Raw genomic sequence first — 13,938 nt, 5'->3', positions numbered from 1 at the left:
TATTTCAGCAGCTACAGCGCTGAAATTTTGCACATACACACTACTAACATTAGTAGTGTGGAATATGCAAAAAAAAAGGGGATATGAGATGGTTTACTGTATGAAAACCATGTCTCATATCCTGTCGGGTTTGTGCAGGAGAAATGAAAAGCCGGCAATTGAATTACCGGCTGTTCACAGATATCGCGCTGAATGAAATCTAAATACAGAATATATATATATGTGTCTCAATGACATATATATATATATACTGTATATATGTTTTCCCGAACATTTGAGCACATAAATCCATTAGATGTCGGTTTTGCAAGCCTGCGCGAAAATCTCGCAGTACGGATGCCATACGGATTACATACCGAGGATGCCATGCGCAAAATACGCTGACACACCCTGACTACGGATCACTATTTTGGGAACATTTCTCCGTATTACGGCCGTAGTACGGACGTAAAAAACGGACCGTATTGTCTTACGCCGAGTGTGACGCCGGCCTTATTGTGTGTCCCGTCCTTAAAAAAAAATTAACAGTGCCATATTGAAACTTGTTGGTCTGTGCAATTTTTGCTAACATTTTTTTTTTTTTTTTTTTAAAGTTTCCTAGCTACGGGTGAATCTATGACTTCACTCCATTATCAATTCAGGCTGGGCATTTCCACTATCTCTGGAGTAGTGAAGGACACATGTCAGGCTGTTTGGACCACTTTACAGCCAGAGTACATCCCCCAACCATCCATGGAAATCTGGTTGCGAAGTGCTGAAGAGTTTCAGCAAATTTGCAATTTCCCTAATTGTGTGGGTGCAGTTGACGGGAAACATATAAGGATTGCGAAACCGGCAGGAACAGGATCGGAGTATTATAATTATAAGGGTATGTGCACACGTTGTGGATTCTGCTGCGGATTTTTCCACAGCGGATTTGGAAAAACCGCAGTGCAAAACCACTGCGGTTTTCACTGCGGATTTTCCTGCGGTTTCTTCTGCGGATTCCTCTGCGGGTTTTCAACTGCACTTTCCTATTGGTGCATGTTGAAAACTGCTGCGGAATCCGCAGAAAGAAGTGACATGCTCCTTCTTTTTTTCCGCAGAATTTTCCGCAGCATGTGCACTGCAGTTTTTGTTTTCCATAGGGTAACATTGTACTGTACACCGCATGGAAAACTGCTGCGCATCCGCAGCGTTAAATCTGCTGCGGATCCGCAGCAAAGACCGCATTGTGTGCACGTAGCCTAAGAAGTATTTCTCCATCGTCCTTATGGCTATTGCAGATGCCAACTGCAGGTTCCTTGCCGTGGACATCGGAGCTTATGGACGGTCCAACGATTCGCAAGTTCTTAAAAACTCTCCAATGGGTCGTTGCCTTTATGGAGAGACCTACGATTTACCGCCAGCCAGACCACTGCCAGGAACAAATGACCCAGCCATGGAATATGTTTTTGTAGGTGATGAAGCCTTTCAACTGTCGCCGCACCTACTGAAACCGTACAGTAGCCGGAACTTAAACCATACCAAGCGGGTCTTTAATTACCGGCTTACTAGAGCACGAAGAGTAGTGGAGTGTTCTTTTGGTATATTGACGGCGAAGTGGCGAGTTCTGCTGACGGCTATCAAACTGAAAACAACAACTATAGATGAGGTAGTTAAAGCCTGTGTGGTGCTCCACAACTTTGTCCTTTCAAAGGAGCCCGTTTCCTTGGATGATGAAGAGTTGGAGACCACCTTGTGGGATTACCGCAGCAGCTCGGTTCACTCTACAGGTTCAGTTACAAGGATGAGGGACCAGTTTGCCGATTATTTTGTGTCACCTGTCGGGCGGATCCCATGGCAAGACATGATTGTGTAACCTGTTTTCCATGTGTTTGTTTATGTAAAAAATGTGTTTCTTCAGAAAAAAAAAACAAAAAAAACAAAAGCGTGGTTTTCTTGCTAGTAAAACCAATATGTTATACCTTTAACACGTCTGGTGTTTGTTTTTATTTTACCTTTTTTATTTAGTTGCCATATTACCTTAATAAATCCACACACACACAAAGAGTAGAATTTTAATCAGAATTTTATTTTAACTCTTTTTTTTTTTTTTTTTTTTTTTTTTTAATTTTTGCCAAAAAATTAGATATTTTTTATTTTCAAATTTTTTTTTTTTGAAAACTTTGCAAATTTTTTAAAATCACATTTACATAAACATTTACAAAACTATATTACAAGTCTTCAAAGTGTGGGGTGGAGATACGAGGGGAGGAGGGGCAGGAAGGTTGGACCACGTCGATAGGTGGGGAAACCCTACTTGTTTGGGGTGCAGTGGAAGGGGGGGTAAAACCAAGAGGCTGACCAGAGGGGGGTGGTGTTGGGGTAGGGGGAAGAGAAAAGCTGGTTAAAGAAAACATTGGGGAAGGAATTTGGTCTGGGGGCCGGGATGGTTGTGGGGACTGGGTTGGGTATTGGGACTGGGTTGGGTAATGGGGCTGGGTTGGGTAATGGGGCTGGTGTGGGGATTGGGGCTGGGTTTGGTATTGGGGCTGGTGTGAGTATTGGTGCTGGGTTTGGTAATGGGGGTATTGTGTGGAAATGGGGCCTGGGGTTGTGCATGGTGTGGAAATGGGGCCCTTGGTGGGGCCTGGGGTGGAATTGTAGTGGAGGTGTGGGGAGGTGTGTGGGTAGATTGGGGGTCATTAACGGCCTGCAGTAGAGCATTATGGCAGGTATTCATTACCCGCATCTGTTGCTCAAAAGAAAGCTTCTCCATGCTCCTGAGCGAGCATGGATTGAAAAAAAATATTGGCCGGATCGGGACTTACAGCTGAATGCAGCCTATCCAAGCGACTGCTGGTTTCCTGGCTTGTTTCACTGATGCGGAATTGCACCATGTTGAAACCAGCAGTCACTTGCTCTCCCAAAATTTTGAAAGAGCCTTGGAAGGATGCATTCAGGTGTAAGAATTCAGGAGCATAGCTCCTTTCCTGACCCCTCTGTCGCTGACGCCACGAACCTAATGGTGGTCTCGAGGTGGCAGGATCAGAGGGGTGGGGTAAAGGGAACGCTAACTGTTCAGCATCAGATGCGAGCAATGAAGCCTGCAATAATGCTCCACTGCTTGGGGCGGATGAAGTGGAGGGGACAGAGGGGTCAGAGGAGGGGACAGTGGGGTCAGAGGAGGGGACAGTGGTGTGGGGCCTACCGACGTGGCCCTCAGTGGCGGACTCAGGAGGGATCGCTCCAGAGGGCGCAGAGGAAGATGCAGGCGCCCGGTGGCTGGAGAAGGTGCTGTGAAAGAAAAAACAAAAGAAATTAATACATTGATATGAAAAAGCCCTGACTGAAAGCAAACTAAATAGACAGTTTAACATGGTTATTAGTGGGCTGTAGAATACTTACACTCTGCTCAGCATGGTTCGCCTCAGGAAGGAGAGGGCCTGGCCGTGTTTATATCTGCTCCTCTTCCTTCCTGCAGAGCCACTCGGGGCCTGCATCTCCGCATTAAATTCCCTCTTAAAGCGATCCCTCAGTGACCGCCACCGCTTCCTAACCTTTCCAACTGTGAAGACAAGAATGAAAAGAAAAAAAAAAAATTGGTAAATGCAATACATTACATTCAGCTCAAAACATCACTGGAAAGTGAATACTTACCTAGTTTGCTCAGCTGCTGAGGATGAAGGCTCTCCCACCTTGGAAAGAGGTTGTGACACACTTCGTCCCAGAGCCGACGGGTGACACCGGTATCGGCATGCCTGCGGTCAGCCATGTTCCACAGCGGCTCCCGCTCGTGAACCTCCTCGATGAGATCATCTATGTCGATGTCATCGTCATCGTCATCTACTGCGGGAGCACGCTGTGAAGCCTGTGCCAAAAAAAAAGAAGAAGAAAAACAAACAAATTAGTACACTGAAACACTAAAGAACCAATAGAATCCCCCTCCCAAAAAAAAACAAAACTCACTGATGGCCGACCGCGGCGACGAGTCCGCCGACTCTGGGAGTGTCTGGGAGAACCTTCAGCGGCAGCAGCAGGAGCAGCAGCAGCAGCAGCAGCCTGAAATAAAGGAAACAAATTCTCAGTAATGTAGGCATATATTTTCTGTGTTTAGTTATGTATGAAAATCTGTTTTGTGTATGGTGCAGTGTGATGTGCGAAGCAACTGTTTCACCACTACTTACACTTGGTTCCTCCTCCACTTGCATCTCTCCACCCGTCTCGCCCCCTTCTGACAGCTCCTCATCTGATTCAGCTTCCTGTTTAAACATAATTTATGTACTGATCAACAAAAATGTAAATTAAAAAACCAAAAACCATTTTTTTTGTTAACTTACCGATGCACGCTGTTGCTGTGGAGGAGGGCTGTCAGAAGAGGACATTGTTGCGGTCGCAAGGCTGGCGGCTGTGGTCCTGGTGTTTCTGTAAGTTAAAAGACACTTGCAATCTGCTCTACACATTGAAGCAGCAGATTTGGGGTCTTCAAAACTTACTTTTAAAGATGTGTGGCTGTGGTCCTGGTGGGCTGGTCCTGGTGGGCTGGTCCTGGTGGGGACGACAGGCGGCAGCGGCTGTGGTCCTGGTGTTTCTGTAAGTTAAAAGACACTTGCAATCTGCTCTACACATTGAAGCAGCAGATTTGGGGTCTTCAAAACTTACTTTTAAAGATGTGTGGCTGTGGTCCTGGTGGGCTGCTCACTGGATGTGGTCCCTGGTGTATCTGTAATAAGTATAATGTATTTATAGTTAGACCACCCCCCGAAGTAGGCAATGTTTAAAGATAAACACCCTGCTAAAATGATGTGAGAAATGTTCATTAAAGGTGAACACCAAAACCCAAAAAAAGAGGCACGTTATACCATTAATTTCCATGTCCCTAAAAAAAAATTTTTGAAATGTGAACCCACCATGCAAAAATATATTTGCCACATTTTATTTGAAAAAATCACCTCCCCCCCAAATAAAAAATTTACAGTGTAACCTTTATTAAAAAATAAGCCCTCAACCAACTCTGTATTGCATGTGTAACCATTGGTACATACACCAGTTTTAAATTTACCTTTATGAAATGATACTACGGACATTTTTTTTAACAAACATTTTATTTTCTTTTTTTTTCACTCTTTTTTTTTTTTTTTAAATCACAATTAGGAGCTGACATGCTCTTTATTTTAAATACAAGTACATCAACTGCAAATGGTTTTAACAGTAAAATAAAATCAACACTTTTAAATAGTAAAAAAAAAAACCACACTCACACATTCAAACAAGCTGCAAACAAGCTGCAGACAGCTAGACTTTTTAAAAAAATACATCAGATTTAAAAAAAAAAAAAAACCCACATTTAAACCACATGCTGCACAGACCGTATTGCAGCGCTGTATTGCGTCGTACGACGTGTCCCGACGCATCCGTCGCTCATAGGCTTCCATTGCAGCCAACGACGTATGCCGCTGGATGCGTCGCGACACGTTTTTTAGGCGGAGACAAAAAACGTTACAATCAACGTTTTTTTGAGACGACGTGTCGCCAAATTTCGACGCATACGTCGTAAAACGTACACGACGTAGGTCAATCCGTCGCAATACGTCGCCAATACAAGTCTATGGGGAAAAAACACATCCAGCAAAAACTTTTGCTGGATGCGTTTTTTCGAAAAAAAGACGTTTTGAGACGTAATGCAGTTAACGCTAGTGTGAAAGTAGCCTTAGGAATGTTGTAGGAATAAAAGCATTACTTTCCTGGAGAATTCCCTGCAGCTCCAGTGCCAGCACTGTAGTGGTATCTAAGGGCCCTGTACAGAATCACAACACCGAGGCCAATGATTGGCTGCAGTTGTCATGTATGGAACCAGATTGCTGAGGCTAGTGATTGACTGCAGCAGTCTTGTGAATGACAGCTGGAACTGCAGTGCTGGAGCAGGGTAAGGCTGGGGTCACACTTGTGAGTGCAATGCGAGAAACTTGCACGAGTCTCTCGCATCAATACCGGCACTCTGGACCGGAGCGTCCAGCTGCATAGAAATACATGCAACCGCACACTCGGGTCCGAGTGCCGGTATTGATGCGAGAGACTCGTGCAAGGTTCTCGCATTGCACTCACAAGTGTGACCCCGGCCTAATTGTTATTTCTCTAACATAACATTACTTACTCATGGGTAATTTTGTAAAGTTTTAGAAAATCCCTATATTATGACCTTTCACAAAATACAGTGCTGTTTTATGGCAGCCTGTATTGCCAGGGCAGGCTCGAGGCACTGGGTCCTTATGGCACTGTCACTCTTCTGTTAGGCTACTTTCACACTAGCGTTAACTGCAATACGTCGCAAATGCGTAGTTTTGCCGAAAAAGCGCATCCTGCAAAAGTTTTTGCAGGATGCGTTTTTTGAGCATTGACTAACATTAGCGACGCATTTGCGACGCATTGCCACACGTCGCAACCGTCTTGCGACGGTTGCGCCGTGTTGTGGCGGACCGTCGGGACCAGAAAACGTTACATGTAACATTTTTTGCTCCCGACGGTCCGCTTTTTCCGACCGCGCATGCGCGGCCGGAACTCCGCCCCCACCTCCCCGCACTTCCCCGCACCTCACAATGGGGCAGCGGATGCGCTGGAAAAATGCATCCGCTGCACCCGTTGTGTCGGGGACCTCGGCCCGACGCACTGCGACGGACCGAGCCTGACGCTAGTGTGAAAGAAGCCTTAGTCACCACTAATGACTACTTTTTCTGCCCTGATGAGTGATGTACATCAGACTCTGCTTAGTGCACAATAGTGTGGCTTAACGTGTACTGAAGAGCTTCTTTACACAGGAGGGCCTCCCTTTCATTATCTGGGGCCGGTCATCTGCCCAGCTGCTGACATCAGCCCCCGGTGTTAATGTTGGATTACTACTCCTATTCTGGATAATAGTATAATTTGTTGAGATAAACTTTGAGAAAACCTAAGAACATCTAGAGTATATTGTTCCATGAGTGTGCTTTTAATGTCATTAGCATTTAGCCATGTGTATAAGTCACATCAGACTTCAGTGACAGCCCATGATTCATGTTCTACATGAACAGCTGAAGGTGAGATTATATATAGAAGTGGCTACCATGCGCGTACAAGTTCAGCTTCCTCTATTAGCCCAGGCAATGACATGATTGCAGGATGCCCCCTGGCATGGCTTTTGGGTCTGCTCTGCTTGTGACTGATGGCATGATAGAGGACTGTTCTCTCTGTAACTGGTAGACGTGTGGATGATGCAGTTAAAAAAAATAAAACAATAAATTTGGGGAGCATTCAAACTTATTTTTTTTATGACTTTTCAAGGAGCATGGTATGTAACAAATAAATGTATTCAAAGATAAGTAAAAAAAATATATAAACTATCATTCACAAAAAACAATTACTGCCTACACCAACCCAAATGGTTACCACACTCCTGTTCACCCAAAACTATGCTATTGCATCTCAAAATGACCAGAAAATAATAAAAAAAAAACCTTGTAATATTTTATTTTGCTGTCAATATGACATTTACAGAATAAAATACTATAAAGGAGAACCTTTCTGTTTTACTCTCTGAACACTAACACACTGTAACATCCACCTGATAAAACTTAAAAAAATATCTGAAAAAATAAAATAAAAACGGGTGTTCTAAGTATCCCTAGGTATCAAGAAAACCAGTACAAACATGTTATTGGTAGCCTGGTCACTGAGCACTGTATCGCTTTGATCATTAGGGGGTTAAAGCGAATCCTAATTTTTCATTTTATATTTCAGATCATTCATGTAAAACACATCCTAATGGCTTAGTTTACATTGGAACATAGAAGGTACTGAATTTTGAATGATTTCATAATGTAATAAAGGAGTATGTATACGCATGAAATGTGCCACCTAGACCACAAGAGGGCTCGCCAATGAACGTTACTGACACATTTGGCAGGTCACTCGTCATTTTTTGATTGGTGGTTTAGGCTCATTTGAGTTTTGTTTTACTAGTGACTCACTCTAAGATAAATTGCTCTTCAGCTCTACAGACTTGATGAGAGGCCTCTGAGCTGTTAAGTTTGGTTTCCTATAAAAGTAAACCTGTCGCAAGAATTAAAGGCATATTCATGAAATAGTTTATCCATTAAGCTAATACTAAATAACAAAATACACTAACTTCAGAAATTTTATATAAAAAACGGTAATTAGTCTTACCGGTAATAGTATTTCCAGGAATCCATCCTGACAGCACCATGGAGGTTGTCTTCTTATCCACAGTGGGACAGGAAACCACGAGCATAAAAGGACCCTCCCCTTACCAATCATCAGTGATTTTCAAAGTACCACATCTGGATGGATGCCAAAAAAGAATATTTTATTTAAACACAAACAAGATACAAATGTTTACGTCACATCAGATCTTAGTAAATTAGCATGGGAAGGGAAACTAGCAGTGCTGTCAGGATGGATTCCTGGAAATACTATTACCGGTAAGACTAATTACCGTTTTCCAGGTCATCCACCTGACAGCACCATGGAGAAGTACCAAAGCAGACTACTTCCTAGGGTGGGAATACTGCCTGGAGTACCCTCCTGCCAAAACTTAATTGTGTTGACATCACGTCTAGTTTGTAATGTTTGGAAAAAGTACTAAGGTTAGACCAGGAAGCGGCGTTACAAATTTGATCTGCTGAAGCCCCCCCTTTTTCTGCCCATGAGGCTGCCATTGACCTAGACGAATGTGCTCTGATATAACCCGGTGGATCCCTCCCCCGGGCTTTATAGGCCGAGATTATTGCGGATCTAATCCATCTCGCAATTGTGGATTTAGATGCCTTCTTACCCTTATTCGGGCCTCTAAATTGAACAAAAAGGTTATTATCTACCCTCCAGGGTGCTGTAATTTCTAGGTATTTAAGAACCGATTCTTTAACGTCCAGACTATGATAAAGAGACTCTTTTTGATTTCTGGGAGACTGAAAGAAAGAAGGGAGTATGACTTCCTGATTAATATTTGAATCGGAGACCACCTTCGGAAGGAAAGCTGGGTCCAGTCTCAGAACCAGCCTGTCATGAAAAATCTGTAAGTACGGATCTTGAATAGAGAGGGCCTGAAGCTCTCCCAGTCTCTTAGCGGAAGTAATGGCTACAAGGAAGGCCGTTTTTAGGGACAATTTACCTATGTCTGGGTTATCGTCCAAATTAAACTGAATTTTACATAATTCGTTAAGAACCAGATTTAAATCCCATGGTGGGATAGTCTTCCTTAATAGAGGTTTTAGTCTTGCAACTGCTCTGGAAAATCGACTTATCCATGGGTGAGCTGATAAAGTACAGTCGTAGAAAACACTAAGGGCCGCGATTTGTACCCGTAAGGTACTGGGTCTGAGACCTGCATTAAACCCTGCCTGGAGAAAATCAAGGATTTTGGGAACATTAGGCCGGTCAGTATCGACTGCAGTTTCTCCACAGTGGCTGCAGAATTTTTTCCAGATTTTTAAGTAGATAGAAGAGGTTACTGGCTTCCTGCTTGCTTTTAACGTAGAGATCACCTCGTCCGATAAACCCTTTGCTCTTAGGACTTGCCGCTCAGGATCCAGGCTGATAGACGGAGGGATTCCGGATTCTGGTGTAGAACGGGACCTTGAAAGAGGAGATCCCTTCTTTGTGGAAGAATAACTGGTTTCCCCTTTGACATCTTGTTCAGTAAGGTAAACCAACTCCTCTTCGGCCAGTACGGTACTACAAGAAGGACTTTGGCTCCATCTTCTGCGATCTTCCTGAGAGTTCTTGGGATTAGGGCAAGCGGTGGGAACGCGTACAACAGGCCTCTGTCCCATGATTGGGAGAAGGCATCGACTCCAGCTGGGTTTTCCTGAGGGTTTAGTGAATAGAAGATGCTGGTCTTTGCGTTCTGTCTGGTTGCAAAGAGGTCTATCTCCGGATACCCCCAATGACGACACAGGTCTCTGAAAACCACGTTGTTTAGCTCCCATTCCGTAGATAGCACCGTCCTCCTGCTCAGGAAGTCTGCTACTTGGTTGCTGGAACCTTCCAGGTGAACTGCGGAGATCGAGAGTACCGTCACTTCTGCCCACCTGAAGATTCGTTCCGCCAACTGCTGTAGAGCTCTGTGTCTCGGGCCACCCTGATGTCGAAGGAACGCCACTGCTGTCGTGTTGTCCGAGAGCACCTTCACGTGCCTGTTCTTCACCAAGGCTTGCGCTGAAGATAGGACCTTCCAGACTGCGAGCAGCTCTCTGAAGTTTGAGGACCGCATGCTGTTTTCTCGGGTCCACAGACCTTGGTAATACCTTCCCTGGATGTGGCCTCCCCAGCCTTGCTGACTTGCGTCCGTGGTAATTATTACTTCGGGAGTATGACTCCAGGGTACTCCCTGCTTGAGGTTTTTGGGATCTGTCCACCAACGCAACGAGGTTTTCACCTGGTTTGGCAACTGTATCACCTTGTCCAAGGACCCCTGTCTTCTGTCCCAGGATGAGAGAATCGCCTGTTGAAGCTGTCGGGAGTGAAACTGACACCAATTTACGCAAGGTATGCATGCCGTCATCATTCCTAGGATTTTCATAGCATCCCTGATGGAAACTCTGTTTTTCGCGAAGAGATGAATCTTGCTTATTATGCCTCGGAGTTTTTCCTCCGGCAAAAAGGACATCCTGACATCTGAGTCTAACATGACCCCGAGGAATTTTATCCTCCGTTTGGGTACTAGATCGGATTTTTTCCAGTTTATGATCCACCCCAAATTCTGCAGTGTGGAGATTACGAACTGACAGTCGGTCCTGAGTTGATTTACCGTGTCTGCTACCACTAGGAAGTCGTCCAGATACGGGATGACTAAGATATCTCGATTTCTTAGGTAGGCTACTACCTCTATCATAATCTTTGTAAAAACTCTTGGCGCTGAAGCTAGACCGAACGGCAGACAACGAAACTGGTAATGAAGGACTTTTCCTCCTTTTTCTACTGCAAACCTCAGATATTTTTGGTGGTTTAGGCAGATAGGAACGTGGTAATACGCACTCTTTAAGTCTAGAGTGCACATAACCACTTCCCTGTCCAGGAGGGGAATCGTAGATTTTATCGATTCCATTTTGAATCGTTTGTATACTACCCAAGAATTTAGGTGTTTGAGATTTATGATAGTTCTTGACTCTCCCGAAGGTTTTATTATAGAGAATAGGCTTGAGTAAAATCCCTGTCCTATCTCTTGGGGAGGTACCGGGACAATCGCAGCTGTTTTTAGCAGATCCTGAATATCTACCCACATGGGCGATGTTGTGGTGAGATGGGGGCTGGAGATCAGGAATTTTTGTGGGGGAGGAGAAGAGAACTCGATTCTGTAGCCCTGAGCAACTAGTTGTAACACCCATGGGCTTGTAGTGATCTTTTGCCAGCCTCCTGAAAATCTGGTTAAACGCCCCCCCACTCTGGTGGCGTCATTTTCTATGGTAGCTCGGTGTTGAACCTGAAAAGGTGGATTCCTTATTCTTGGTTCTGGATTCTCCGCCCTTTGGGTAACTCCACCTGCCTTGTTTCCCTTTCCCCCTATAATCACTTTTTTGATTATAACGTGGTCTCCGAAAGGGCTGAAATTTTTTACGTTTGTCCTCTGGGAACCCCTTTTTATCATCTGACGCTTTCTCTAAGATGTCATCTAGTACCGGACCGAATACTCTTCCCCCTGAAAATGGTATGGCGCAGAGCTTATTTTTGGAATGAACGTCCCCGGACCAGTTCTTGAGCCAGATGGCTCTTCTGGCCGCGTTTGATAGGGATTGATTCCTAGCCGTAAACCTTACTGTTTCCGCCGACGCATCTGCTAAGAAATCTGTACCCATTTTAAGGAGGGGAAGGGATTTTAATATTGTTTCTCTAGGGGTTTTAGAGGAAAGCTGGTCCGCTAGGTCGTCCACCCATAGGTGCATAGACCGTGCTACTGAAGTTGCTGCTATGTTCGCACGCATTACAGCTGCTGAGCTCTCCCAGGCTCGTTTTAGGAGACTGTCTGCCTTCCTATCCATAGCCTCCTTTAAATTAGATGAGTCCTCAAAGGGTATTGCAGTTCTTTTGGAGACTCTGGCTAAGGGAACGTCTATTTTAGGGACATCCTCCCAGTCTTTGACCTCCGCTGGATCAAAAGGGAGGCGTAGCTTAAAGTCTTTAGGAATGATTAGGCGTTTTTCCGCCTCCTCCCATTCCTCCAGAATCATTCCACGAATATGAGCGTTGACGGGGAAGACTTTTGAGGTCTGGGCTCGTAATCCGCCAAACATTTCATCTTGGATTGAACAAGAGGCTGGCGGCTCTTCAATTTGCATGGTGTGCCTTACTGCGCCCAGGAGCTCGTCGGTGTCCGCAGAGGAAAATAAGTATTTTTTCCCCCTGTGGAAAAACAGCAGACATAAGTGTCAATCCCGCCGGACACCGGCCGTGCACAGTGCGGAGCCCCCTCACCTGCCGGGAGGGTCTTTAAACTCCTCGTTCTCCAGCTCTGAATCGGACAAGGCCCCTTCAGATGAAGAGTCCGAATCCCTCATTCTCTTCTTATCTGGCTGTGAGGGTTGAGGGGTCATTAAGCCCGAGACTGATGCCTGTACCTCCTCCCTGATCATAGTCCGCATGTTAGACATGAGAGAGGCCTGCTCTTCGCCCAGTATGCGGTTAGTGCAGGGCTCACACAGGGGTTTCTGCCATGTGTCCTTTAGTTTAGCGGAGCATAACGGGCACTTCTTACATCTCCCTTTCTTAGCTGCGGCGGTGGAGGCTACCTATAATAATAGAAGTGGCCCTGTTTTAGAAGGAGGTAGAAACACCCGGGAGGTAGGCATTTAACAGTTGCCCTCTGCAAGGGGACTTACGTGAGCCTGGCTATCACCCTCTATCCTGGCGGAATCCTCCATCTCGGATATTGCAGGATAGAGGTCTAACTACGGCTTTTACCTTATATGCTTGTCCTCCTGGCGTTGGAGCGTTCGCGCTCGCCGGCATGCCCCGGAAGTGCTGCATCTTCCCCATAGAGAGATGGGGACGCCGCCCCCGCCCCCTGTCGACCGCGACCCGGAAGTGCTATGCCGGGCTCAGCGTGCGGCGTTCCAGGGAGACAGAGCTGCGGTGAGCGTCCAGGCTGTCTGCTCTGTTCCAAAGGCAGACCCGGAAACGCTCGGCGGCGTGCTCGGTCGAGAGCCTCTCCAGGAGGAAACGACCGGCAATCCCAGGAGCAGCGCTGCACCGGGTGAGCTGAGGGACCCTGTGTCGGGTTTCGGCTTACGGGGACTTGTAGTGGGAAGGGTAATAAGGGCCGAGACCCCCCGATCCACACTCCCCCAAACGGAGCTGCCGGAATCCTCGTAGTTCCTATCCAAAGTGGGACAGGAAAAACACTGATGATTGGTAAGGGGAGGGTCCTTTTATGCTCGTGGTTTCCTGTCCCACTGTGGATAAGAAGACAACCTCCATGGTGCTGTCAGGTGGATGACCTGGAAAGACAATCTTCTGTCCATACAAATATAAAGAAAAGTTCTTTAATGAATTACTCCAAAGCTGAGTTATGAGTGTGTAAACCTTGACGTTTGGTGGATGGGCTCACAACTTTTGGCCAAATATTGTGCTAAGAATCTCATGTGTTTTTTCATAAATTTCACAAGCCATTATGCTATTCACGTTTCATATATTGCACATTTCCTTGCCTTAGCACAGTATATTTTGAGTGCAGCCATTGATCTATTTGCTATATGACTTTTCTGGTTATGCACCAGTTCAGACTATATTACTGTTCAGTCAGTTTCTTATATTTACTATGTACCATTTGTTCTGACTTGAACGCCCCGCCCTTCACCATGCTGTGATTTTAATTACATCCAAACACAGTTGTTTCTGAGCTTCCTATATAAGCAGGCTTTATCATGTTACTAGCCATAGGTAAGTGTTCACACTAGGCAGACAGGTCAGGTACCCATCCGTTTTGAGATT

At 45.4% G+C, this 13,938-nt stretch overlaps 2 protein-coding genes across 3 annotated transcripts; both read right to left on the bottom strand.

The window, feature by feature from the left end:
* Positions 1-3,364: 3,364 nt before the first annotated feature.
* LOC143803927 (uncharacterized) lies at positions 3,365-7,912 on the bottom strand. The gene is made up of 4 exons (XM_077281685.1): positions 7,886-7,912; positions 3,931-4,023; positions 3,622-3,832; positions 3,365-3,529 (listed from the first exon to the last, which is right to left on the bottom strand). The coding sequence occupies exons 1-4, from the start codon at positions 7,910-7,912 to the stop codon at positions 3,366-3,368; spliced, it is 495 nt and encodes a 164-aa protein (XP_077137800.1). The 3' UTR covers position 3,365.
* A 243-nt stretch (positions 7,913-8,155) lies between these two features.
* LOC143807659 (lamina-associated polypeptide 2, isoforms alpha/zeta-like) lies at positions 8,156-13,363 on the bottom strand. 2 transcript variants are annotated; one of them, XM_077289465.1, is made up of 2 exons: positions 12,424-13,351; positions 8,156-12,351 (listed from the first exon to the last, which is right to left on the bottom strand). In XM_077289465.1, the coding sequence occupies exon 2, from the start codon at positions 11,337-11,339 to the stop codon at positions 8,508-8,510; it is 2,832 nt and encodes a 943-aa protein (XP_077145580.1). In that variant the 5' UTR covers positions 11,340-12,351; positions 12,424-13,351; the 3' UTR covers positions 8,156-8,507. The 2 variants fall into 2 exon arrangements, with proteins under 2 accessions (XP_077145580.1, XP_077145581.1); XM_077289466.1 differs by having other exon boundaries at positions 11,340-12,351; positions 12,424-13,363.
* Positions 13,364-13,938: the final 575 nt, after the last annotated feature.

Source organism: Ranitomeya variabilis, chromosome 2, assembly GCF_051348905.1.
Source record: "Ranitomeya variabilis isolate aRanVar5 chromosome 2, aRanVar5.hap1, whole genome shotgun sequence".
Classification (NCBI taxonomy): Eukaryota; Metazoa; Chordata; class Amphibia; order Anura; family Dendrobatidae; genus Ranitomeya; species Ranitomeya variabilis.
This window is presented reverse-complemented; position numbering and strand designations above follow the sequence as displayed.

Bases quoted from the DNA above. Each gene is read 5' to 3' on its own strand.
- LOC143803927 (XM_077281685.1), bottom strand. From the start codon at position 7,912: ATGACGAGTGACCTGCCAAATGTGTCA. The intron at 4,024-7,885 runs GTAACGTTCATT...CCTTTATTTCAG, and splicing joins GTGACCTGCCAAATGTGTCA to GCTGCTGCTGCTGCTGCTGC. The intron at 3,833-3,930 runs GTGAGTTTTGTT...TTTTTGGCACAG, and splicing joins GTCGCCGCGGTCGGCCATCA to GCTTCACAGCGTGCTCCCGC.
- LOC143807659 (XM_077289465.1), bottom strand. From the start codon at position 11,339: ATGGGTGTTACAACTAGTTGCTCAGGGCTACAGAATCGAGTTCTCTTC.